Source organism: Dipodomys merriami, unplaced genomic scaffold (assembly GCF_024711535.1).
Source record: "Dipodomys merriami isolate MVZ:Mamm:240054 unplaced genomic scaffold, mDipMer1.0.p SCAF_39, whole genome shotgun sequence".
NCBI lineage: Eukaryota > Metazoa > Chordata > Mammalia > Rodentia > Heteromyidae > Dipodomys > Dipodomys merriami.
In genome coordinates, this window is record NW_027205492.1 from 7,256,031 (window position 1) to 7,283,619 (window position 27,589).

The following is a 27,589-nucleotide window of genomic DNA, read 5'->3' on the forward strand; positions in this document are numbered from 1 at the left end:
GTGCTGGGGGTTTAACCCAGGGCCTCAAGTATCTAGGCAGGTGCTTTACCACATGAGCTGCATTTCAAAACCTTTGGTTCCCATTTAGTTCTTGAGACAGGGTCTCTCTAACTTTGCCCAGGCTTATGTGGAACTCAAGATCCTCCTGCTTCTATCTCCTGGATAGCTGGGATTACAGGCAGAAACGACTATGCCTGGCTGTCACTGTTTATTTTGGCAGAGATGCAAGACCTAAAGTATTTCCTCCTCCTTTGCCTTTTCGGATATCTGAGAAACCCCAGCTTCCACATCTAACTTTTAATATGTCTGTGATTGTCACCCTAGAATTTTTACCGGCTCCACCAGACTGGATGGAAATGCAATTGGTATGTATGTCACTTGCCTGTGACCACAGAAGCCTCACATTATGACTGTCTGACTTACTAATGGTTTGCGCATCTTGTTGGCTCTGGCCTATAGTTGACTTTGTCCGCTGGTTGTGTGCTGTGTCCATGGATGAACTAGCATCTCCCCACCATCCTCGTATGTTCAGCCTGCAGAAGATCGTGGAGATTTCATACTACAACATGAATCGGATCCGGCTGCAGTGGTCCCGAATATGGCATGTGATTGGAGATCACTTCAATAAGGTAACTTTTCATATTTAAAAGCCACTTTGTCAGAGTCAGAAAAGATAGGTAGCTAAATTAAAAAGAAATAATTTAAAGACTTGTCCCCAAACTGAACATGGTAGCACATGCGTACAGTCCTAGCTACTGAGGAGAAAAAGGCAAGAGGACACATTTCAAGTCAGCAAAACTAGTGAGACTCCCATCTCAGAAGCAAAAGAAAAAAACCAAAAAGTATACTAGCATGGCTCAAGTGGTAGAGTGTTCACCTAGCATGTGGGTGTTTCTGGGTTCAGTCATCAGGATCACCTTAAGAGAAAAGGTAGAGGAGACTGGAGGAGGCTCGAGGTGTGGCTCAAGCAACAGACCTGCCTGGCAAGCACAAAGCCCTGCTTTCAAATCTCAGTACTGCCAAGAACAAAACAGTGCTCTGTTTTTGGGGTACCATTAATTTATTTTGCCTATAGAGAAGGATAGCTTGATAGGAGTCAGGTCATACTTATGCTCTGCTAGAATTCCTGTAAAACCCATTAAAACTCCAGGAATAATGAAAATACCCAAATGCCCCACATCCCAGAAGTAGGTTCATATCACTACCTTTTGGAGGCTGTCTTCTAGGGTTCAGCGTGCATGCAGGCCGGGTATTTGTCCTGGGGTTCAGAGTGTGCGCAGATCGTGCAGGGTGCCTCATCCACAGTTGCAGCCTTCCACCTGTTTGACCTCACCTCCTGCTCCTGCTCAGGTCGGCTGTAACCCCAATGAAGACGTGGCTATCTTTGCTGTGGACTCTTTAAGGCAGCTCTCTATGAAGTTTCTAGAGAAGGGTGAATTAGCCAACTTCCGATTCCAGAAAGATTTTCTGAGGCCCTTTGAGCATATTATGAAGAAAAACAGGTAATGTGGAAAACCCTGGATCAGACTCCCACCGGGTCTAGAACTCCCTTGTAATGCTAAGCTTGGGGTTAATTTCCTCTGCCTTGTTGGTAGAAGCAAAAAGAATGTACAGGTGTGATTCAACTCACTTGGCCTTGGTAAATTAACGTGTGTGTGTGTGTGTGTGTGTGTGTGTGTGTGTAAAACACTTGGCCTTGGTAAATTAACGTGTGTGTGTGTGTGTGTGTGTGTGTGTGTGTGTAAAACCCTGGTAGAAGCAAAAAGAATGTACAGGTGTGATTCAACTCACTTGGCCTTGGTAAATTAACGTGTGTGTGTGTGTGTGTGTGTGTGTGTGTGTGTGGAAAACCCTGGATCAGACTCGTACAGGTGTGATTCAACTCACTTGGCCTTGGTAAATTAACGTACGTGTGCGTGTGTGTGTGTGTGTGTGCGTGTGTGTGTGCGTGTGCGTGTGCGTGTGCGTGTGTGTGTGTGTGTGTGTGTGTGTGTGTGTGTGTGTGTGTGTGTGTGTGTGTGTGTGTGTGTGTGTGTGTGTGTGTGTGTGTGTGTGTGTGTGTGTGTGTGTGTAGAGTCCCTATTAGGGCTTGTGCTAGGGGAGGTTGGAGAAAAAGCTGAGTTTGGTGGCCCAACCTGGTAGCTTAGTGGTAAAGAGTCACTGTGGAAATGTCTCAGAAAAGGATGAGTTCCCCAGAGAGGTGCTAATGGGGCAGGAAATGAGCTTCTCTGCAGCGGGACTCCCCAGCTTCTACTCTTGCTAGGTAATAGAGTGCAGACAATCCAACAGTAAATATTGAATTGCCCCTAATTGCACCTAGAGAATGACTACACTGATTCCTTACATCGTCCTCTCTACATTTTAGTGTCTGAAATTTTCCATAATAAAATTAAAAATGAAGCTGGCTGTTGATGGCTTACACCTGTAATCCTAGCTACTCAGGTGGCTGAGTTCTGAGGATCAAATTTGAAAGCCAGCTCAGGCAGGATCATCTATGAGACTCTTCAGTAAAGTGCCCCCAGAAAAGCTGGAAGTGAGGCTCTGTCTCAAGTAGTAGAGTGCTAGCCTTGAGCAAAAGAAGCTCAGCAAAAGAAGACAGCACATAGGCCACAAGTTTAAGCCCTAGGACTGGCATGCATACACACACACACAAATTAAAAACCAAATCATTGTTGACAATGGTGGAGGCAAGTGCTGAGAACACTGAGTGGGGTGGGGTTGGGGATTGGAATCCTTTATACTAGCCCTCAGCCATGCTCAGGAAACCAGGAAGAACGGAGGAGCAAGCCGTGTTAGGACAGGAGACAAGCAAGAGGAAAAGCCCTGTGCGAGAAGGGGCTTTATTAGCATGGATAAGGAGCTGGGGAATCTGGCATGGCTGGAGAGGTGAACAGTGTGGTGGGCACAGGTCACTGAAGCCCCTTCTGAGGGAAGAAGGTGCCTCAGCCACACAAATTGTTTGTCAGGGCTGGGAAGGTGGCTCAGCGGTAGAGCGCTTGCCTTGCATGCCTGAGGCCCTGGGTTCCATTCCTCAGCACCATATAAGCAAAAAAAAAAAAGCCGGAAGTGGTGTTGTGGCTCAAGTGGTAGAGTGCTAGCCTTGAGCTGAAGAGCTGAGGGACAGTGCCCAGGCCCAGAGTTCAGGCCCCATGACTGGACCCAAAAAAAAAAAAGAAATTGTTTGTCATTCGAGGACTTTGGCTTGCTCTCTGTAAGAGGTAGATTTTAGGTAGACACGAAATGCCCTCACCCTGCACTGACTATGGGAATGAGACATCGTAGCAGGGTGACTTAGGAGGCCCTTGCAGATGCCCAGGTTTGGACCAGAGGGAGGCAGTAGCCATGTTGGATAATACTGTGCACTTTCTGGAGGAAGCTGATAGAATCTCCTGAATACGGGCTGTGGAGCAGGAGAAGAAATTACAACCCTGTCATTTGGAGCCAGGCTTTCAGCTAGGTGTGGGCAGTTGGGGTAGGGAATACAAGGGCAGCAGAAACATTTCCCTGGCATGGCTCTCTCTTTGTCTGTCTTTCTGTGTGTCTCTCCCTGTCCCTCTTTCTTTTTTCTTTTTTTTTTTTTTTGGCGGTTGTGGGGCTTGAACTCTGGGCCTGGGTGCTGTCCCTCAGCTCTTCAGCTCAAGGCGAGCGCTCTACCACTTGAGCTACAGCGCCACTTCCGGTTTTCTGGTGGTTTATTGGAGATAGGAGTCTCATGGTCTCTCCTGCCCGGGCTGGCTTTGAACCGCAATCCTCAGATCTCAGCCTCCTGAGTAGCTAGGATTACAGGCGTGAGCCACCGGTGCCCGGCTTCTGTCCCTCTTTCTTTCTCACACTCCCCCCCCCATTCCCCTTCTCCTTTTTCCTTCCTCTTCCTCCTCCCCCCTCCCTTTTTACACACACACACAACTGAAATTAAGCCCATGCAAGCCTAGTCCTCCCTGTACCCCTAGCACATGAACAAAGCATACTCCTCCCTGTTGAGATTGTCTGAAGAGACTGAGGCAGCCTGTGGCTCAGCAGTGCGTCCCAGCCCTGCAGCGCAGAGCCCTTCCTAGCCGGACCCATGCCCCACTGCCCACTCTTGTGGTGCCCCAGCATTTGAAACTGTTGACTGGAACTTGCTATAGCATCTTAAGGAGCATTTGGGGGATGAGTCAAGACTTACTGGTTTAGTAATGTCACACTTCTACCACTTTCTGAAGGAGTTCATGGGAAATACAGTAAGGCTGGAGATGCGGCTCAAGTAGTAGAGCATCTGCCTAGTAAACGCCACCAAAAATAAGAAATAAAAGCTGCTGGACACTGGTAGCTCACACCTGTATCTAGCTCTCAGAAGGCTGAGATCTGAGGATCATGGTTCAAAGCCAGCCTGGGCAGGAAAGTCCTTGAGACTCTTATCTCCAGTTTAACTACCAGAAAACCAGAGTGGCACTATGGCTCAGGTGGTAGAGGACTAGCCTTGAGCTGAAGAACTCAGAGACAGTGCCCAGGCCCAGAGTTCAAACCCCATGACTGACAAAAGAAAAGAAGAGAAAAGAAAGAAAGACTTGGTTAATTAATTAAACATGTGTCACAGCTGGGCGCTGGTGCTTCACACCTATAATCCTAACTATACTCAGTAGCTGAGATTTGAGGATCGTGGTTTGGAGCCAGAAGGAACAGGAGAGTCTGTGAGATTTACCTCCAATTAGCCACCAGAAAACTGCAATTAGAGCTGTGGCTCAAAGTGGTAGAGCTCTAGTCTTGATTAGAAAAGCTCAGGGACAGTGCCCAGGCTCTGAGTTCAAGCCCGACAACCAACAGTAAAAAAAGGAGGGACAGAAGCTGAATGAATGTGGACCACCAGGTGCATTAGAAAACAGCCTTGTTTTCTTCGTCAGTGCTCTGAGGGAGGAGCCCTGTGTGTCTCCTCGCACTCAGTGCAGAGGATGTGACTGTTGGTCCCTCCTCAGGTCTCCCACCATCCGGGACATGGTGATCCGCTGCATTGCCCAGATGGTGAGTTCCCAGGCGGCCAACATCCGCTCGGGCTGGAAGAACATCTTTGCTGTGTTCCACCAGGCAGCCTCCGACCATGATGGGAACATCGTGGAGCTGGCCTTCCAGACCACAGGCCACATCGTGTGTAAGTGCCCCTGGTGCCCCTGTCTGGCTGAGGCCCACTGGAAGCCTAGCGAGGGAGCGCTTCTCCTGGCTGGTTCTGCTGTGGGGCAGTGACATGGGGGGTGTTCCAGCTCTTGGTGCCATGGAGGAGATGCAGTCAGTCCACCCATTCACAAATGGATCAATAGCGTGGTGCCGGGGTGCTGTGGTGCTTTGGTGATCATTTGCCAGGGCATGCACACACGTAGGAAACATAAGCCACTGAGGCACACACACTGCTTGGCTGCTCTGCTTCATTGCAGCTCTTGTACTGTAAAGCAGGGCCCCTCCTCCCATGTAGTGTCCCTGGCACAGAAAGGCCGTGGCATCCTGCCAAGGGGGTAGGCCCTGGATGAGCTCCCTTCAGGCCGCACTTGTAGCACTACTGACCGTGAGGCCAGTGCTGCTGCGTCCACAGTCACTCAGAACAAGCATTCTCGCAACAAGGTCACGTTTCCCAGTTGGTGAAAATAGATTTCACCACACTCTCAGGAACCTGTGCTTCCCTGATTGAGTGTCCAGGCACCACAACTAACAAGACCCAAGCTCACCACTGTGGTCTTCGTTCTGCCAAAGGAAACTGAGGCACAGGAAATTAGAGCAAGTAAGAAAAGCCCTCCAAAGTGCCAAGCCCAGAAGTGCCGAGCTGCTGTTGTTGGCACCGAGGCAGTCTTCCTGGTTTCATCTCAACTTCACTTCTGAATCCTGCACTTAAGTAATATGCCTTCTGTCTCCCCAGCGACAATTTTCCAGCACCATTTCCCGGCAGCTATTGATTCCTTCCAGGATGCCGTGAAGTGCTTGTCGGAGTTTGCCTGCAATGCTGCCTTCCCCGACACCAGTATGGAGGCCATCCGGCTCATCCGCTTCTGTGGGAGATACGTCTCTGAGAGGCCACGGGTACGCTGCCCTCTTGGGGCCAGTAGAGTTACCAGGCAAGCCCTTCACTCCTGCCAGAGAGCTTCCCACTGTTAGGAGTGTGTTTACTTCAAGTACAGCCCTTGTGAGGTTTGGCCTTTTCCTTCTGTGTGTGAGTTATCTTCTGAAATTTTACATAGTCTTCTACAGGTGTTTTTAGTCAAGGTAATATTGTGAAGAACAAAACCCTCCATTTTAAGAAGTGATATTCTTAGCTGGGTACCAGTGGCTCATACCTGTAATCCTAGCTACTCAGGAGGCTGAGATCTGAGGATTATGGTTCAAAGCCAGCCCAGGCAAGAAAGTCCGTGAGACTCATCTCCAGTTAACCATCAGAAAACCTGAAGTGGCTCGGGTGGTAGAGCACTAGCGTTGAGCTGAAGAGCTCAGAGACAGTGCCCAGGCCCAGAGTTCAAGCCCTCCAATCAACCAAAAAAAAAAAAAAAATGACATGTCTGAGAAGTCACATTTTTAAAAAAAATCACCTTTGGGGCTGGAGGTACAGCTTGGAGGTAGTCACTTAGCATATGCAGGGACCTGGGTTCTGTCCTCACTAATAAGAAAAAGATCATTTTGGGGGGGCGTGGGGTGGGAATGTGGCTCAGTAGTAGACTGCTTGCCTAGTATGCATGAAGCCCTGGGTTTGATTCCTCAGTACCACATAAACAGAAAAAGCCAGAAATGGTACTGTGGCTCAAGTGATAGAGCACTAGCCTTGAGTAAAATTAGCTCAGCGACAGTGCCCAGGCCTTGAGTTCAAGCCCCAGGACTGGCTAAATTTAAATTCTAAAAAATCATTATTTTCTCCTGAACGTGCTTGGGGTTTTTCTGGGCAAACCCTTTCTAAACTGCTTGGCTTAAAGGACAGTCCCAAAGCATGAAATTTTAGGGGGGCAAGCACATCTAAACTAGACAAGGTAGTTTAACTCTGGAGTATCCCAAAGTTGGAAGTCAGACCTGTCATAAGCCAAAAAAAAAAAAAAGTAATGGCCAAAGGGGACCCAGTGCTGATGGGGCACATAATACCTGTGAGGTACCTCCCAGTACACCACCTGCATATTCGTGTTGACTACTTTAGAGTCCACATCAGTCCTGTGAAATGACCAATAGCCTGAGGTTTAACAAACAAATAAAATGTCTGATATTTGATAACCAGAATTGATTTAAAAAAAAAAAAAAGGGTTGGGAAGGTGTCTCAGTGGTAGAGTGCTTGCCTCACATGCATGAGGCCCTAGGTTCAATTCCTTAGCACCACATAAACAGAAAAAGCTGGAAGAGGCACTGTGGCTCAAATGGTAGAGCACTAGTCTTAAGCTTAAGAGCTGAGGGACAGCGCCCAGGCCCAGAGTTCAGGCCCCACAAGGAACAAAACAACAACAACAACAACAAAAAACAAACAGCTGCTCTGATGGCTCTTGCCTGTAATCCTAGCTACTCTGGAGGTTGAGATCTGAGGATTGTGATTCAAAACCAGCCAGAGCAGGTAAGTCGTAAGTCTGTGAGACTCTTATCTCCAATTAGCCACCAGAAAATTGGAAGTAGAGCTATGTTGCAAAAGCGGTAGAGTGCTAGCCTTGAACGAAAGAACTCAGGAATAGTGCCAGTGTCCTGAGTTCAAGCCCCACAACCAACTTTTTTTTTTTTTTTTTTTTTTTTTGTCGGTCGTGGGGCTTGAACTCTGGGCTTGGGCGCTGTCCTTGCACTCCTTAGGTCAAGGCGAGCGCTCTACCACTTGAGCCACAGTGCCATTTCTGGTTTTCTAGTGGTTTATTGGAGTTAAGAGTCTCACAGACTTTCCTGCCTGGGCTGGCTTTCAACTGTGATCCTCAGATCGCAGCCTCCTGAGTAGCTAGGATTACAGGCATGAGCCACTGGCGCCCAGCTTTCCCACAACCAACTCTTTTTTTTTTTTATGTAAACAATTTTTTTTTATTGTAAAGATACTATACAGAGGGTTACAGTTACATGAGTGAGGTAATGAGTACACTTCCTCTTGAACATTGTTACCCCCTCCATTGTTTTCCCCCTACCATTCCCTCCCTCCCTCCCTTCCCCGAGGTTCTTTTTTTTTTTTTTTTTTTTTTGATTGTGATTAAGTGATTACTTAATTTCCGGAAATTCACAGTATTGTGGAATAATGATGCTCATTTATAGTCACAAGTTCATTCTAACTTTCCTGGAGCAAATTGTCTATCACAGTCTGTAATATATAACGGTGCTCACATGTTATATACCATATATGTGATCAGCAGCATGGGAATATTTGGTAGTGGTTCAACCAGATGAGTGGGAGTTCTTTGTTTCTTAAGTCCTGTTAGTTTTGTCATATCACCTAACATTTTGGATTTATCATCCACTTATCAGGGAGACCATGTACTGTTTGTCTCTTCGTTCTTGGCTTACCTCGCTCAACATGATTCCTTCTAGCTCCATCCATTTCCCTGCAAATGCCATTATTTTGTAATTTCTAATGGCTGCATAATATTCCATTGTGTATAGATACCACAATTTTTGGATCCATTCATCTGTGGTGGGGCATCTAGGTTGTTTCCATATCCTAGCTATTGCGAACAGTGCTGCAATAAACATGGAGGTGCACGTGTCCTTGTATATTGGTTCCTGTTGTTCAGGGTAGATGCCTAGAAGTGGTATGACTGGGTCATAAGGGAGGTCAATCTTTAGCTTTCTAAGGACCCTCCAGACTGCTTTCCAAAGTGGTTGTATAAGTGTACATTCCCACCAGCAGTGTAATAGCGTTCCTCGTTCTCCACATCCCCTCCAGCATTTGTCGTTGGCTGATTCCACAACCAACTCTTAACACCACTGTGGTTGAAGTTAGGGCAGAGTAAGAATTTCACACTCAGACTGTAGGAGACTCCCATGTCCTGGCTGCATGCCTACTTACTTAGGTCCTGAGGGCCTAAATAAACATACCATCACTTCCCCCTGCCACATGAGATTGTTGTGTGAACTATCAGTCTATGTAAAGCATTTGACCATTTCTGGCCCATAGCAATCACCCAGCAAACAATGGCTGCTCCTTTGCTATTGCTACTAAGTACGAAAGCTAACGCATTGAATCGTTCTAGATATTTGGCACTCTTGTTATGTGATCTCCCCCACTCAGACTCTCATGATCTGCCCCTTTCAGCTTACTCAAAAACTTGCAAAGGTACATAGGCCTGTAAGAGAGGTACCTCTAGTGCCCTTCCAAGAGGTAATTGGCCCTCTGTCTCAGGGATTCCACACTGTAATGACTGCAGAGAGGATTGGGGAGAGGGAAGTGCATGAGGTCAGTCTTGTCTGCTTTGTTGTTGGTTCTCTCCTCTTACTTGCTTAGTCTGCTCTGAGATGTGACTTCCATTGTAGGTGCTACAAGAATACACAAGCGACGACATGAATGTAGCTCCTGGTGATAGAGTCTGGGTCCGAGGCTGGTTCCCCATCTTATTTGAGCTCTCCTGCATCATTAATAGGTGTAAGCTGGATGTGCGGACCAGGTAACGGGGTCCTAGCATGATGGTGCCTCAGTCTCTTGTTCCCACAAGCCTTTTCCTCCCTATCTCTTCTCTGCCATTTCCTCCCTGGCTCACTGTCTCTCCTGTTTCCTCCAGAGGACTCACAGTCATGTTTGAGATCATGAAGAGTTATGGTCACACCTTTGAGAAGCACTGGTGGCAGGATCTGTTCAGAATCGTGTTTCGGATTTTCGACAACATGAAACTCCCTGAGCAGCAGTCAGAGGTAGGTTGCTTTAGGCACTGCCTGTGGCGGGGTGGAGGGAGGCGGGGGGGGGGGGGGGGGGCTGGAAGGCTTGCTGGCCTTCTGTAAGGTTGTGCCATCACCCCTCCTAGCCCTGTGCCGGGCTCACATCCTCCAACACTGCTCCTGTCAGTTCAGCTCCTGGCTGCTTGTCCTAGGAGAGTGGAGCCCTCTGGTTGTCAAGGTATATAATGAAGTTGCAGAGATGACTCCATCAAATCCCAGGCCTTGTTTACAATTGTGTCAGGAACACCATTCCCTCCCTCATTCTTGATGTGAAGTATTAAGAACTGGCCAAAAAATTCAGACTTCTACCATCCAGAAATAAGTTAAGCCTGGCACCAGTGGCTCACTCCTATGATCCCAGCTAATCAGAAGGCTGAGATCTGAGGTTGGAAGCCAGCTTACACAGGAAGGTCCCTGATAATCTTATTTCCAACTAACTAGTCAAAAGCCAAAAATGAGATATCACTCAAGTGGTAGGAGCATCACTGTTGAATGAAAATGCTAAGGGATGGTACCTAGGCCCTGAGTTCAAGACCTAGTACCAGCACCAAAAAATAAATAAATAAATAAAACAAAAAAATAAAAACAGAAACAGGTTAATGCTTCGGCAAGTTTCTCTGTCTCAACATAAAGTTTTTCCTCATTATATAACATATATATTTGTTACAGAAGAATGAGAAACTAGGCAAAAATACAAAATTTAGACATCCACAGTCCCAGTCTTCCATAGGCAACCACTGTTAACCCCATCAGTGATATATTACCATTTTTATTTATTTAGCTGTTTGTTTTACAAAGGTGGGAATTCAGCACTCCCAGATATACTACTTTCTTTTTTGTTTGGTTTTGTTTTTTTTTGGTCAGTCGTGGGGCCTGAACTCTGGGCCTGGGTGCTGTCCTTCAGCTCTTCAGCTCAAGGCTAGAGCTCTATCACTTGAGCCACAGTGCCACTTCTGGCTTTTTCTGTTTATGTGGTGCTGAGTAATCGAACGCAGGGCCTCATGCATGCAAGGCAAGCAATCTACCACTGAGCCACCTTCCCAGCCCCACACTACTTTCTTAACAGCACTATTTTCTATCATTTTTCTTTTTTGCCAGGCCTGGGACTGAATTCAGGATTGGGCAATGTCCCTGAGCTGCTTTTGCTCAAGGCTAGCTAGCACTCTTATCACTTGAGCCACAGCACCGCTTCTGGTTTTTCTGTTTATATGGTACTGAGGAATCAAATCCAGGGCTTCATACATGCTAGGCAAACACTCTACTACTGAGCCACATTCCAGCCCTCTACCATATTTTTAATGGCTGCAAAATATTCCTAGTGTAGATTTCTATAATGCATTGACACTTAGTTTCTAGGTTGGTTGGTTGCTTTCTTTGGTACCCGTCAGTACCAGGAATTGAACTCAGGACCTCAGTGTCTTTCTCAGCTTTCTTGCTCATGGCTGAGCCATGCCCACAATCTGGCTGCTGGTTAATTGGAGATGGAATCTTGCAAACTTTTCTGCCTGAGCTAGTTTTGAATCTCTGTACTCCAGATCTCAGCCCTCCTGAGTAGCTAGGATTTGAGGTGTAAGCCATTGGCCACTGGCTAACTTCTTTTTTTTTTTTGTTTTGGTAGGTTGTAGGGCTTGAACTTGAGGCCTGGACACTGTCTCTGAGCTTTTTGCTTAAGGCTAGTGCTTTACCACTTTGAGCCATAGGTGCTACTTCTGGTTTTCTGTTGGTTCGTTGAAGATAACAGTCTCCTGACTGGGCTGGCTTTGAACCACAATTGTCAGCTCTCAGCCTCCTCAGTAGCTAGGATTACAGGCATGAGCCAACAGCACCAGGTTAAGGGAACATTTTTAAGACATATATATATATATATATATATATAATCTCATTTTCCAAAGTATTTGTCATGATAATATCCAAAATTATCCATTTCAGTGCTGAAAGTGGCTTTTAAGATGATCTTTTTATCATTTTTTCAGAAGTCCGAGTGGATGACGACAACATGCAATCATGCCTTGTATGCTATTTGTGATGTATTTACTCAGTTTTATGAAGCTTTAAATGAAGTGCTGCTTTCTGATGTGTTTGCCCAGTTGCAGTGGTGTGTTAAACAAGGTATTCTCTAAGTGTTTAGCATGATGTGTCTTACACAGTGTCAGTATTTAAGTGAGAGTGTACTGCCAAAGAAGTAACAGCATACCAGTTCGCCCCAGCCCCCCTCAGCTCATAAAGCACTTCTTTAAGGTGGAATGTAGTTCTTTTTATATTTTAAAAGATGTGCCTTTGGGCATTATTCTATTTCTAGTAGTGTATGATGGAACTTTTCGATAGTAAGATGTTTTTGGAGTGGGGAGGAACAGTGTCACAGTTTATTATGCTGTGACAGAAGATGCCCCTCTGCTGCGCGCCTGGATTATTGTCTTAGGCTCAACTTAGATTTTTCAACAAATGCATCTGATTTAAAGAAAATTTCAAAAGAGTTGATAGTATTCACATGGCAAAAATTAGAAATGTAACATGAAGCATTGGTCTCATAGATCCATATTTTGCTATTTCTCCAATGTGAGCCATTTAAAGTAATGAAAAATTAGTCTTCCATCCCTAGCAATAAAACAAGATAAGTATATTTAAACTGTAAAATTTTCACCCTCTTTGAAGCCTTGATTCATTAATTAAAAGCCTACAAACCTTCAACTTCAGTCTTCTCCTCACAGTAGCAGTCCTTGGGCCCCTGGGCATCACAGCAGGAGTTAAGGTTTCATGTCTCCTAATGTTTTGTTGTGCAGATAATGAACAGTTGGCTCGATCAGGTACCAATTGCTTAGAGAACTTAGTGATATCCAATGGAGAGAAATTCAGTCCTGAAGTCTGGGATGAAACGTGCAACTGTATGTTGGATATTTTCAAAACCACCATCCCGCATGTGTAAGTAAAGTGCAGTTGTTAGGTTTGGTTCTTATGCACCAGGTGGCCTTAGCGGTTGACCTTGGATGTTCACGTTTTCCTTCTCTCTCATTCCATTAGGTTGCTGATGTGGAGACCTGCAGGGATGGACGAAGAGCCATTTGAAAAACATTTGGTAGGATGATGTTGTTGTCATCTTTTCCTTCTATTATCTCAAGAAAAGATTGAGTCAGCCTTAAGTGATTTGCACTTTCTGATGGGAAGTCAGTGAGACAGGTTGTAACATCTAGGATCAATGTTAGCTACCATTGGTTAGAAATTACAGGAACATATTTTTCTTTTTCTTTTTCTTTTTTTTTTGGGGGGGGGGTCCGGTTGTGGGGCCTGAACTCTGGGCCTGGGCGCTGCCCCTCAGCTCCTCAGCTCAAGGCTAGCGCTCTACCACTTGAGCCATAGCGCACTTCCGGCTTTTTTCTTTTTGCTTATGTGGTGCTGAGGAATTGAACCCAGGGCCTCATGCATGCAAGGCAAGCGCCCTATCACTGAGCCACCTTCCCAGCCCCAGGAACATATTTTCCAAAGAATTCTTCTTACCCAGTATAAAGCACGGTTGACTTTCTAGCTTGCTCTCTGTGTCTGTGTGTGCCCACAAACTGCATTAGCATTTGGAGCACTTGTCCACCTTCTTACTATTCTTTGAGAAATGCTTTTCCTATTATAATTTCTGTAACAAATTCTCATTGTCATAGATTCTGGGGTTAGTTTTAATGTTACACTGTTAAAGCAGCACCTTGAATGAAGGTGGTTCAATATGGTCGAAATAGATTATTTGCAACAATGAAAACAGGAAAAAAATAGTACTTGTGAGATGACCCTTTTGGTTGGAATCCTAAGTTAAAAGTGCTCTGCTGCCCACTGAAGAAACTATAGTGGTCTTTTCTGTGAGACTATATAAAGAAGTTTTAGTTTAAGGGTTGTGGGGTGGCTCAGTGGAACAGCATATGTCTAGCAAGTACAAGGCCCTGAGTTAAATAATAAAAACAAGCCGGGCGCTGGTGGCTCACGCCTGTAATCCTAGCTACTCAGGAGGCTGAGATCTGAGGATCGCGGTTCAAAGCCAGCCCGGGCAGGAGAGACCGTGAGACTCCTATCTCCAATAAACCACCAGAAAACCGGAAGTGGCGCTGTAGCTCAAGTGGTAGAGTGCTCGCCTCGAGCTGAAGAGCTGAGGGACAGCGCCCAGGCCCAGAGTTCAAGCCCCATGACCGACAAAAAAAATAAAAATAAAAAAAATAATAATAAAAACATCTGCTAGGCGCCTGTGGCTCACACCTGTCATCCTAGCTACTCAGGAGGCTGATCGCTGAGGATCACGGTTCAAAGCCAGACTGGGCAGGAAAGTCCGTGACACTCTTATCTCCAATAAACCACCAGAAAACTGGAAGTGTGCTGTGGCTCAAGCGGTAGAGTGCTTGCCTTGAGCTGAAGAGTTGAGGGATAGCACCCAAGCCCAGAGTTCAAGCCCCACAACAGACAAAAACAAATTAATTAAATAAAAACATAGTACCACAAGATAAATAATAAGAAGCTCTAATTCAAATTTCACTTTGGAATGCTTTCATTTACTGGATAGTAATAGAAAGTTGGATTAGCTTTATTCCCAAATAAGACTATAGATTTTATTTTGATTTAATTTTTGCTGGTCCTGGGACTTGATTTCAGGGCCTGGAGTCTGTCCCTGAATTGCTTTTGCTCAAGCTTAGTGCTCTACTACTTAAGCTACAGTGCCACTTTTGGCTTTTTCTGAGTAGTTTATTGGAGAAAGAGTCTCACAGACTTTCCTGCCTGTGCTAGTTTTGAACTACAATCCTCAGATCTCAGCCTCCTGAGTAGCTAGGATTACAGGTGTGAGCCACCGGCACTTTCTAGAATATAGATTTTAAAAGGCATGTAGTACACAGCAACTTAAAAGTTTGTAGGGTGGGGACTGGGAAGGTGGCTCAGTGGTAGAGCGCTTGCCTTGAATGCCTGAGGCCCTGGGTTCGATTCCCCAACACCACATAAGCAGAAAGAAAAAAAAGCCAGAAGTGGTGCTGTGGCTCAAGTGGTAGAGTGCTAGCCTTGAGCTGAAGAATTGAGGGACAGCGCCCAGGCCCAGAGTTCAGGCCCCACGACCGGACCAAAAAAAAAAAAAGTTGGTGGGGTGGCTCCAGTGGTAGACCATCTATGTAGCAACTGCAAGGCCCCAAGTTCAAACTCCAGTACCACCACTAAGAAAACAAAAACCCTAGATACCACATTGCTAATTTAATTTTGAATTTGATCTAATAAAAACTTTGTCACGCTCATCATTATATAAAAGTGTAGAAAAATATCCTGAATTGAAGTAGAAAAATGTGAAGTTTAAATGAAAGCTGGATTGTGAGTACTAAAACCTCAAATCTCTGCCTGGGGACTGAAGAAAAGTGAGCTTTATGGTTTTCTCTGGTTTACCTCTAGGACGTGGATCTAGACCGCCAGTCTTTAAGCAGCATAGATAAGAATGCATCCGAGAGAGGCCAGAGCCAGCTCTCCAACCCAACTGATGACAGCTGGAAGGGGAGACCATATGCAAGTAAGCCCTTTTCCTTCTGCTTGTCTTCATCATTGACACTTTATGGGTAAATAGGATGAACCAAGTGCCCCTTAGCCCCAAGCCCCATTCCCTTCCTGGGCCCTCAAGCAGGTGTGTTCACATTGACACACAGACATACGTATTGAAGTTCTCCTTTCCTTTTTATACAAATTATGGATTACTATGAATTTTTTTCATTTTTACAGTGCATTTAAACTCAATACATAGTGAATTTCCACATTCTGTTAGACTATTTAGGTTCTGTAATAGTCTGTTCATGTGTCTTTTTTTTTTTTTTTTGGTCTGGTTGTGGGTCCTGAACTCTGGGCCTGGGCACTGTCCCTCAGCTCTTCAGCTCAAGGCTAGCACTCTACCACTTGAGCCACAGTGCCACTTCCGGCTTTTTTCTTTTTGCTTATGTGGTACTGAGGAATGGAACCCAGGGCCTCAGGCATGCAAGGCAAGTGCTCTACCACTGAGCCACCTTCCCAGCCCCTGTTCATGTGTCTTTAACTGGGCCCCTAATAATGTTTCTTTATTGTTTAATATACATTGCTGGTCTCTTGCTGCTACAAGCAGTATTGTTTACATAAAATAATGCTTATGTCATTAGTTTACATAAGATAGTAAATTCCAGAAATAGAATTGTGGGTTGGGTGAAGAAGAGCATTTGCCAGGTGGTAGAGCACCTGTCTAGCAAATGAGAAGCTTTTGAGTTCAAATCCCATTACTGCCAAAAACAAAACACATGCCAAAACAAACACATGCCATTTTGGGTGTGAAGAGTGGAACTGGAGTATGAACCCAGGAGCTTGCTAGAAAGGCACTGTACTGCTGGGCCACGCCACCAGCGTGAGACGTATTTCCAAATGGTGGTCTGTTAGAGGTATCATGATACTCAGAAACACATAGGTGAACTTGGTCTCTTGAGTAACTTAATTTGTAGTTTTTTTTTTAACTATGATTATTGAGCAGTTTCCTGTGTTTAAGACCACTTCTATTTTCTGTGTTCACAATCTTTGCTCATTCTGTAATGGTTTTTGACCCTTTTATTGTTGTTTTGAAGTGCCCCTTATGCATTAGAAATCCTTTTTCTGGAGCTGGGTGCTGGTGACGGATGCCCACAATCCCAGCTACTCAGAAGGCTGCGATCTGAGGATCACATTTCCATCTCAGCACAGGGTAGAAAAATCTCTGAGTCTTTTATCTCCAATTAACCATCCAAAAGTCAGAAGTAGAGCTATGGCTCAAGTGATAGAGTACTAGCCTTGAGTGCAATAGCCCAGGTCCTGAGTTAAAGCCCTAGTACTGACAAATTAAAATTTAAAAAATCCTTTTTCTGGATGGATCTAACTTTCAAGTTAGTTTTTGCATTTTTGTCTCTTAATGTTGGTCTGACATCTTGTCTCCCTTTTATTTATTTATTTATTTTAAATTCCCAATCCTGGGGCTTGAACTCAGAGCCTGGGCACTATCTCTGAGCTTCTTTTGCTCAAGAATAACACTCTACCACTTGAACCACAGCACCATTTCTGGCTTTTTCTGCTTATGTGATACTGAGGAATCAAACCCAGGACTTCGTGCATGCTAGGCAAACACTCTACCACTAAGCCACATTCCCAGCCCCTAGCATCTCCCATTTTGAAAACCTGGTTCACCTGTCATGTGCCAGACAGTGTGCTGTGTTTCATGTGTGTGATCTCTTGTTACTCCTTTCAGCAGCCTTTGGGAAGGCACTGCTGCATATCTGAGTGACTGGGGCCTTGACATGTGGTCTAACTTGCCATCGTGCCCTAGAGTTGAGGTCTAGACACACTCTGGCATACTGAAGAGTGTTCTTCTGGCCTTTTAAAGTCATGCAGTCCATTGTGTCTTTGTAGCGGTCCATTCTGCCTGAGGTCCAAACACCAAGTGAAGTTCATTTCTGGAGTACCACAATAGAAAAAAATGGGGTCACCATTAGCTTCAGAAGGAATAAAAGCAATCACTCTGGATTCATTAAAAAAAAGTCCCTGGGCTGGGAAGGTGGCTCAGTGGTAGAGCGCTTGCCTTGCATGCTCGAGGCCCTGGGTTCGATTCCTCAGCACCACATAAGCAAAAAAAAAAAAAAAGCTGGAAGTGGCGCTGTGGCTCAAGTGGTAGAGCACTAGCCTTGAGCTGAAGAGCTGAGGGACAGTGCCCAGGCCCAGAGTTCAGGCCCCATGACCGGAAAAAAAAAAAAAAGTCCCTGCTGCGCCATCATTTAGAAACTGCCGCATAGCCCGTTGCCTCCAGAGAGCAGGGTGCAAGGCTCTGCTTCTTCCTCAGCCTGGTTGAGGTGGTGAGCTGGGGGGAGTGGGGACACATTTCTTCCAGTAAGAGGGCTACTCTCAGTGCCACAGGACATCTGCTCTGTGTTGCAGCTCAGACATGTGGTGGGAGCTCACTGGGCATTTATACGCTATTGGCTGAGTCATTATTAGGGTTAACCTTTATCATCTAATATAGATCAGAAACTGTTTGCCAGCCTCCTCATCAAGTGTGTGGTCCAGCTGGAACTCATTCAGACCATTGACAACATTGTGTTCTACCCTGCGACCAGCAAAAAGGAGGACGCAGAGCACATGGTTGCTGCCCAGGTAATGACCACAGGCCTGGGCCCACTGCAGGCCTGGGCCAGGGTGGCGCATCTCCCTTCCACAGAGGCTTGCTCACCGTGGAGGCCACCTTGCTCATCTCTTTCCAACCCTGCATGCAGGGACGGTACATTGGTCACTTGACATTGCCACAGTGGAACTAAAAACAAAAACTCCAAGCTTCCAGGCAAAGTCTAAGTGAGAATGGCCACAGGGACTGGGAAACTGCGTGGGCTTCATAGAGGACTGCCTCTGTCTGCCACCACAGTGCCCACACCACTCTGCCGCCTTCACTTTCCTCCCTCTCCCCCCAGCAAGACACACTGGAGGCAGAGATCCACATCGAGACAGAGGACCAGGGCATGTACAAGCACATGTCTTCCCAGCACCTCTTCAAGCTGTTGGACTGCTTGCAGGAATCCCATTCATTCTCCAAGGCCTTCAACTCCAACTATGAGCAGCGGACCGTCCTGTGGCGAGCAGGTAGCATGCAGTAGACAGTGTGGCTGGTGACCACACTGGTCCCCATCCTAAAGCATAAAAGCCTCTGGGAGATGGGGGTATTTTTAATATAACCCATTATGTTTATGAAGTAAAGAGAAGAATACATTGTTGTAGCAAAATACTTGTAAACACACAGACTCCACTTACGCTGTGAAGGCTGTGTTGATAACACAAACTTCAGCCACATGTTGGCCAAGTATTTATGAATTACTCTAGGCAGTTTTGTGCTTGATGCTAGATAGATTTCATCCCAGGTCCAGGAAAGTGCCTGGCACATGATAGAGTCTCAGGAAGTATTTGGTAGAAGTTAGAGAACTTTCACCTTTCAAGTTGTGAAATTGGACATTCAAAGTTAAATGTGATATGAAAAGATGGAAGTTGAGAACAAACCAGTCATGTGTCTCCTGAGGCTTTAGAATTCCTCACTCCTTCCTACCTCCAAAACAAATGTTTAAATCCTAAAGATAGGCAAACACTTTTATATGATACTTTTCCCCAAGGCTAGGGAAATTCTCATTATTTAAACTTCACACATAAGTATATTTATGTAATTTTTGTTAGTCTTTTCTCTAAATGCCATTTTAAAGTACAACAAAAGAGAAGATTTTTCTGTGGCTTTAAAATCCCCAAAGCTTTATGTCTGCTCCTAATAAGATTTTGTTTATGAGAGTGCTTTTGCACATCTCTTTGGCTGGCTAATAATGCTGTTCTAAGAACTATGTTCTCATGTGCTGTTTGAAGAAGAAATTGTGCAGCTTAGAAAATGTGCCAGAATTGTTAAGTGCTATTAGGTTTAAAAAGGTGAAACTCATGGTGCTCACAGCCATCCAGCAAGACTAATTGGAGAAATGGGGCGGCCCCGTGGACGGTGGCTCTGCAGAGACAGGGCTGACCTCCAGCACCACCACTGAGCTGCGAGACAGCCAGCCGAGGGGTAAAGTAGCACAGGGTTCCTGCTGAGCCTGCCGCAGGCAGTACTTTGATGACCTTCTCATCTCTAGGCTTTAAAGGCAAATCTAAGCCCAATCTTCTCAAGCAAGAAACCAGCAGCCTGGCCTGTTGTTTGAGGATCCTTTTTCGAATGTATGTGGATGAGAACCGCAGGGATTCCTGGGGTGAAATCCAGCAGCGACTTTTAACGTAAGATTGCTTTGTCATTAAGTTTTGTCTGTCACGTACAATATCTATCCCATTACTGTCAATTGAAGAATTGAAGAAAAATACAGACACCCCACAAACTGTTTTCTTTCACCATTCTCTTCCTGAGGACAAGACAGGGCCTCGCTTGCTTCTCCAAGGACTTCCTCTGGCACCATCATGGGCAGAGAAAGTGTTCTGACCATGGGGTCCGCAGGCTAGAGACCAATGCTGACTCTAGCTCGCATTCTGAGGCCTTGGGAGGAGGTCATCTTCAGGGTTGCTGGCAGCTCTGGCAGCCTGTCCTTCCTTCTTTCTGTGAAGGATGAGTTAGAGTCACATGGGTACCAGGACCTGCGTGCCTCGGTGGTGCCAACACGCAGAGACAGGGGGGCAGTAAGCACTGGTGAGAAAGGCCTGGCAGAAAAGTAGGTGTTGGCCACTGCTTCCTGGGCATTGGGCATTGCTTACTTTAGTCACATTTCATTCTTGCAGTTCTACATTTTCACTGTTTCATGTGTTATTGTTTTTGTTTGGTTGGGTTATTGCCTGGGATGGGACCCAGGGCCTCAAGTGCTGAGCTAAACCTTTGTCCTGGAGCCTCCTTTTACATCATTAAGATTTAAAACCAGGCCGGGCGCTGGTGGCTCATGCCTGTAATCCTAGCTACTCAGGAGGCTGAGATCTGAGGATCGCGGTTCAAAGCCAGCCCGGGCAGGAAAGACTGTGAGACTCCTATCTCCAATAAACCACCAGAAAACCGGAAGTGGTGCTGTAGCTCAAGTGGTAGAGCGCTCGCCTTGAGCTGAAGAGCTGAGGGACAGCGTCTAGGCCCAGAGTTCAAGCCCCACGACTGACAAAAAAAAAAAAAAAAAAAAAAAGATTTAAAACCAGTAACACTCTATAATGGCAGCCATTTAGTAAGGCAAAAATCTCCTGCCTAGCTGGTGAGAGTGTACAGTGACATGATCTTTCTGGAAAGCAGATTATATTCAGGCCTGAAAATTCTCTTTGACTCAGTAATTCCATTGTTAGGAAATCTACTATGTAAATCCCTCAGAAACACGAACCCGGACTCCCATGTAGACTTAATTTATAAATAGAAAGCGAACGAACAGCATGAGTGTGGATGGATAACTGAACTATGGTAACCACTACAATGGAATATTTATATCCATTAAATTCAGAGCTTTTCAGGGTTGACGGCTGCTGCTCAGTGACAGGATACTGGCCTCGTATGTATGAGGCCTTGGCTTCCATTCCCAGCACTGTAAAGGGGAAAAAACAAGACCTCGAAAGAAAAATATGCCAGAATGTCATCATATATCCCCTAGAATCATAACTTTTCCCTTTCCATTTTGCTTCTTTCTTGTCATTATCCTACACACTTTGCAGTTGCCTTACAAGAGAATGCATAACTAGGCATAGCTGAAAGAAATTCAGTTAAAGAGGACATGAGGGATTCATTTTTCTCTTTATTTTTTGTTTTGTTTTTGAGACAGTATTTTTAATCTTGGCTAACATCAAATGATTTGTAGGCCAGGCTGATCTCAAACTGTGATCCTCCTACCTCAGTCTCCTAAGTGTTGGGATTATAGGAGTGCACCATTATACCTGGCTTAATTAGATCAAGCCCAAAAAATAATTACCTTCATAGTCTTGTAAAGTTTCTCTAAAGGATATACATAAGTGTATATATACAACTGGTTTAAAAATACTGGCATTCCACCTAGTAGTTCATGCCTGTAATCCCAGCTACTCAGGAGGGTGAGATCTGAGGATCACAGTTCAGAGTCAGCCAGTGCAGGAATAGTCCATGAGATTGTGATCTCCAATAAACCACTTAGAAAACTAGAAGTAGCCCTGTGGCTCAAGTGGTAGAGCGCTAGCCTACCACAGCTGAAGAGCTGAGGGACAGCGCTCAGGCCCAGAGTTCAAGCCCCACAACCGACCAAAAAAAAAAAAAAAACATGGGCTGGGAAGCTGGCTCAGAGGTAGAGTGCTTGCCTTGCATGCATGAGGCCCTGGGTTCGATTTCTCAGCACCACATAAACAGAAAAAGCCAGAAGTGGCGCTGTGGCTCAAGCAGTAGAATGCTTGCCTTGAGCTGAAGAACTGAGGGACAGGGCCTAGGCCCAGAGTTCAGGTCCACGACCAGCAAAAATAAATAAATAAAATATATAATAAAAATAAAGAAACTAGGACTCAGTGCTTTGCCCGGGCCAGTCCATCCAGTGTTGGTACTCAGTAGATACTCACTGCAAGACCCAAGAGCTGTCCACTGAGTTCAGGCTTTAATCTGTTCTCTTTCTTAATTCAGTGTGTGCAGTGAAGCTCTTGCCTATTTCATCACGGTGAATTCTGAAAGCCATCGAGAGGCCTGGACAAGTCTCCTGTTGTTACTGCTAACAAAAACCCTCAAAATCAATGATGAGAAGGTATAGACGGTGGAGTTCAATGTCTACTCTAGGGCAGAAAGTTGGGGGTTTTCATTATCTTGCAAGGATGGAGCATGTCTAGCACCATTGTACAAGCACTACAGATAAACCAAAATAAGGGCCTTTGGATATGGACCTTTACTTAGAAGAACCCTAGTTGAGAAAGATCACAGTGTCAGCCACATAGGTGCTGTTGGGGACAGTTAGTGATTCTCAGTGCAGGAAGGGAGGGTTGAGGTTGTGGAGTGCTGGTTTAAGCCTGAAAACTTGCTTTACAAAATTAATTATTAAAAGTATAGTCAGGGGGCTGGGAAGTTGGCTCAGTGGTAGAGTGCTTGCCTTGCATGCATGAGGCCCTGGGTTCAATTCCTCAATACCACATAAGCAGAAAAAGCCAGAAGTAGCACTATGGCTCAAGTGGTAGAGCACTAGCCTTGAGCTGAATTGCTGAGGGACAGTGCCCAGGCCCAGAGTTCAGGCCCCACAACTGACAAAAAAAAAAAAAAAAAAAGTATAATCAGGTGTCTGGCTCATACCTATAATCCTAGACTCAAGAGGCTGAAGTCTAAGGAATGATATAGTTTGGAGCCAGCCCAGGCAGACAAATCCAAGACATGTTTACCTCCACTTAACCAGCAATAAGCTAGAACTGAAGCTGTGGATCAAGTAGTAGAATGGCAGCCATAAGTGAGCTCAGTAAGCTCAAGAAGCTAAACTCAGCCGGGTGCTGGTGGCTCACACCTGTAATCCTAGTTACTCAGGAAGCTGAGATCTGAGGATCACGGTTCAAAGCCAGCCAGGGCAAGAGAAGTCTGTGAGATTCTTACTCCAGTAAACTACTCAGAAAACTGGAAGTGGCACTGTGACTCAAGTGGTGGCTGAGGGACAGTGCCCAGGCCCAGAGTTCAAGCCCCATGACCAACAAACAAAGAAGAAAAAAGAAGCTAAGCTCAAGTCCTAGGACCAGCCCCCAAATAAGTTAAGTAGATAATAAATACAAGTATAATTAAAATTGGTTTTAATGTGGAAGCTCTTTTCTAACTAACAGGTTTCTAATAGTAAGAAAAAAGTTTCAGGGGGGTTGGGAAGGTGGCTCAGTGGTAGAGTGCTTGTCTTGCATGCTTGAGGCTCTGGGTTCAATTCCTCAGCACCACATAAGCAGAAAAAAAAAAACAGAAATGGCGCTGTGGCTCACATGATAGAGTACTAGCCTTGAACTGACAGCACCCAGGCCCAGAGTTCAGGCCCATGACCGACAAAAAAAATTTCAGGGAGGTGAACATTTTTTAAAAACTGGTGCTAAAACACTAGTGCGAAGTCTAATTTTCATCTCTGGTTCTCTCCCACCTCAAGTTCAAAGCACATGCTTCCATGTACTACCCCTACTTGTGTGAAATTATGCAGTTTGACCTGATCCCCGAGCTCCGAGCGGTGCTGCGGAAGTTCTTTCTACGGATAGGCATTGTGTATAAGATTTGGATTCCAGAAGAGCTGTCGCAGGCTCCTGCAGCCCTGTCATCTGTGTGGTAGCCTCTGCCTAGTGGAACACCCATCATGCGGTCTCGGCCTGACACGTCTGCGAGGCACACAGGAACACGCAGCTGCCCTCCTGCGCTCACAGCAGCCTAGATAAAAATGTCTTCCACCCTGGCCCCATCAGGCCCCAGCTGAGGCTTGGGGTGTCGCATTACACCGTTGCCTACCCAGGAACGTGTAGGGTGGAACACAGTGGGTGGGAGGCTTTCATCTGTCATTCCGTTTTACTGATCCAACCACCAAATCCTTCACTGCAGATGTCACCTTTTCCTAGCAAAGTCCCATGACTGGCTGTAAATGTGTTGTCAGAGAAAGTCACTCTCCTTGAAAATAGCTGTATAGGTTCATGTTCACTAGAGAGTACGTTAATAAAGTTTCTTGTAAGGCTGACTGCCACCTAAAATATGCTGGGTTTTTGTTGCTGTTTGAGTGTGTTAGAGAAGTTTGACTGTTTTGTCAATTCTGCCTCAGCTGTAGTTAGGTTAGTTTGGGGAAAGGTAGGGAAAGAAAGGGTTGTTAAGTTTTATGTTTTATTTTGTTAATGTTTGAGTGATATTTAAAATATTTTACTAGAAGATCTTATTGAAGATTTGATTGAAGGCACAGTTTAGCAATTAAATTAGCATTAAGAGCTTGCAAGGTTAAAGAAAATGTAGTGCCTCATGGCTCTGTTTTAGTAACATGGGGGAGGGGGGACAGGTCAGAGAGAAAAGCAGTGTAATAGTGACCTTCCGTGAAGTATTTGTAGATGGTGTTCAGCGAAGAGTTCCAGGGTCCTGTCTACTGCGCATGCTCACATCTCACATAGGAGGTGGGCCTTCACACCTTTTTATTTTTACCTCAGAAGAGTGACAGTGAGTGTACCGGTGGTGAGTGTCACTGATTTGCACAGTTCCCCATTAGCGGGACCTTGAGAGGAGGACAGGAAGTTTGCATGAGAAGAGGTGTTCCTGTGGCCTCAGCCACAGGTCATGAGTGGAGCTGGCCCTGCCATGGAAGGAGCAGGCAGTGTCTGGTGAGCAAAGAGCTGAATTCATTGGTGAGATGCGATTCCAGGGTCCTATGTCAATGCAGATGCGGTGTCCTGAATTGCGGAGAGAGCAATTCTGATGCAGCTCGTGTAAAGTGGGCCACACAAGGATACTGAGCTCACTTGTAGTGGGTGTGCGATCCTTCTAGCAATGGGTGTGGAAGCTTCTTTGCCCTGAGCAGCACACACTGTATTCTTTGCTCACCTAAGAAAATTGTCAGAGTGATGGAAGCATCAGACTTCCACTTGTGTCGGTCCAGAAATGGCTTGTACTGATGTCAACCCCGGTGCCTTAAGAGCTAGTAGTTTGAAAAGCTACCTGTAAAATTAGACATTTTTTCTTTGTAAGAGGATTTCTGGTGCTTTTGCTTACTAAAGGACCTTTTTTTTTCTTTAACAGCCTGAGAAATGCTTGGTTTGGGCTGGCAGTACTGTTTTTCTTTCCCCAAAAGTATTTGTCTACCAAAGGAAAAAAAAATGTTTTCTACTTTATATAGATTAGGAGAGGCTATGTAATTTGGCATACAATTTTGACCGTGGGAGAATCTTTTAGTGTGATTGGGAAATAGGAGCAGATTTGCTTCCCTTCTCCTATCACAGGTGGAAGTGGAGGCTGCGCATGTTTGTCTCCTCACCGAGCTTATGGTACCTGCAGCCACATCCCCGGGCACTGGTGGTTTTTCCTTCCCTGCAGTGCAAACCGCCATGGCATTCTCTGCTGTCTTGAAGGGCAGGGAATGTGTCCATATATTTATTACTGCAGGAAAAATTCAGGCCAGAACTCCCTTTTAATCTTGTCTTATAAAAGATACACTTTCAGAGTGAGGCATTTGAGTTGTACCCACAGGGGACCTTTAAAAAAAAAAAACTGCTGGTGACACCTTTCAGGGTAATTTTTCTTTGTTCAGTTGTCAGCGACAAATAGAAGTTCCCTTACCTCCAGTGATAGGCCATTCAGTCTAAATCCGAACCTGGTGAAGTGGGCCAGGATGCTGTTTGGGTTCCCCAGTTTGGGGGAGAATGAAGTATTTCCAAGGCCTTACTTCTTACGATGCTTTGGTGTGGATTATGTGTGCTGGGTTTTTGTTAAGAAACTGTTGCTTTGGGCAGTTTGGCCTCCTTCATCAGTGTACTAGGGAAATTCCCAGCTTTGGCATCTTAGCAACAAACAGTGGATGGGAAGTTTTATTTCTGTTTTGCACCTTTAGTCAAATACACCTTTTCCTGTATTCCTCATGTACAACCAAAGAACACACATTGTGAAAATTGTATATCTGGAAATACAACCTTTTCCTCTGACAGGTGACTTTTGTATGAAATGCAGAAAAAAAAAATCCCCAAACAACTAAACATTATGTTGTCGCTCTTCTGTGATTCGGGCTATCCATGTAGCTGTCTGCCATTACTAAAAGAGCCCCCTGACTTGCAATGTCTCTGCTTGATTCATGTTTGTTGTTTGGATGCAGAGGGGTCGGATCTGGGGTTGGGAAAAGCTGGGACCCACTCAGCTCTGTCTCACTGTTTGTGTTAGGGCAGATGTAGCGTGCATTTACAGGAAACCCACTTTTCCTAATAGCAGCTTTGCAGTGTGAGAATCAAAGAAACCAAAGCTGGATATTTTAAAGAATGAATCTATCTGGAATCCTTGCCCTCAAAAAAAGTGACACTCATCAAAGGTATAGTTCTTCGGTGTTCTAATTTTTTAAAAAATTTTATCTACATATTTGCGTCAAATATTTATGTGCAAAATGTTATGTTTTAACCTTAAAATGTCTAAAGTGTAGTTAATAGCTATTTTGATTTAATCTATACACAATGATTAAGTGCATTTAATATTGGTAATTTAATGAAAAGCATTCCTTGCCCAGTGGATGTATACATTTTTGAAAGAATAAAGCAGAATTATATAATAAGAAATGCTATGTAAAGTTTTCTATGTAAAAATATTATGTATAATACTGTTAAAATATCCCATGCTTTGATCAGGTGGTAAATCAATAAAATTGTAAAAAGTAAAGATGATTTTAATGTAGTAATTTTAAATATTTATCAAGCCATAAGTTTAGATTACTTTAAATTTCTTCTAGTGGTAGATCTAAGTTTCCAGTTGGCAGTGAAACTTGACCACTGTACTTAATAAATAAATATAATTATTAATGGGAGAATGTTAATTGTGGGTCTTCTTTCTTTTTTTTTTTTTTTTTTTTTTTTGGTTGTTGTTGTTGGTTATAGGGCTTGAACTTAGGCACATCCTGCTCTCTTTTGCTCAAGGCTAGCACTCTACCACTTTAAGCGACCAGCACCACTTCTGGTTTTCTTGGGATTAACTGGAGATATAGTCTCATGGACTTTCCTGCCTGTTCTGACTTGAAACAGTGATCCTCAAGATCTCAGCCTCTTGAGTAGCTAGGATTTACAAGTGTGAACCACTAGCACCTGGCCATTTTTATAAGTCTCTCTTCTCTCTAAATGAAAGTGGGGAGAAACTCAGTCATGACTAGATTGTTACATATCTCTGAATCAATCCATTTGGTGCTATTAATGAATTGGCTTTGGTTCATAAGAGGACAGAAGAAATATCTACTGTCTGGAGGTGAGGTGCTGGGGTAGACCAGCTACAGAGCCAGCTGGGTGCCATTGCTTGTGAGGTGTTCCAAGGCATTCTCACCTTGCTTGCATAGGAAGATGGTTCAATCAGGCTGCAATTTGCGCCTCAGGATTCCCAACCCATTCTTTCTGAAATACTCTACAGCTGTGAAGTCTTAACTACCCACTGCTGAAACTGCTGGACTGTCCTCTTTGTAGTGCCAGTCTTTAAGTCCCATGGGACTTCTACAATAGGCAGCCTTCCTCTTGGGGAAGGTTACCAGAGCCATTGTATCCAGATCACATAGGATCAGGGTTTGGTCCACAGCAATGCTCTTCAACTGCTGCCAACCAGATACTCAGTTCTGCCTCAAGGGAGTAGATGGCCCATCTGGCAGTGTCT

General features: G+C 45.0%; 1 protein-coding gene across 2 annotated transcripts in view; it reads left to right on the forward strand.

Annotated features, from left to right (window-relative positions):
• The window catches only part of Arfgef2 (ARF guanine nucleotide exchange factor 2), an 85,866-nt gene extending 59,101 nt beyond the window's left edge, over positions 1-26,765 (forward strand). For both annotated transcript variants that reach the window (XM_069989957.1, XM_069989959.1), the window contains exons 24-39: positions 325-365; positions 460-629; positions 1,351-1,502; positions 4,953-5,125; positions 5,882-6,042; positions 9,430-9,560; positions 9,675-9,804; positions 11,802-11,937; positions 12,609-12,747; positions 12,847-12,901; positions 15,226-15,340; positions 17,828-17,958; positions 18,270-18,438; positions 19,461-19,599; positions 21,917-22,034; positions 23,388-26,765. In XM_069989957.1, coding sequence (XP_069846058.1) covers positions 325-365; positions 460-629; positions 1,351-1,502; positions 4,953-5,125; positions 5,882-6,042; positions 9,430-9,560; positions 9,675-9,804; positions 11,802-11,937; positions 12,609-12,747; positions 12,847-12,901; positions 15,226-15,340; positions 17,828-17,958; positions 18,270-18,438; positions 19,461-19,599; positions 21,917-22,034; positions 23,388-23,564 — 2,137 coding nt within the window. In that variant the 3' untranslated portion in view covers positions 23,565-26,765. The remainder of the gene's footprint in view (positions 1-324; positions 366-459; positions 630-1,350; positions 1,503-4,952; positions 5,126-5,881; positions 6,043-9,429; positions 9,561-9,674; positions 9,805-11,801; positions 11,938-12,608; positions 12,748-12,846; positions 12,902-15,225; positions 15,341-17,827; positions 17,959-18,269; positions 18,439-19,460; positions 19,600-21,916; positions 22,035-23,387) is intronic.
• The last annotated feature ends 824 nt before the right edge of the window (positions 26,766-27,589 follow it).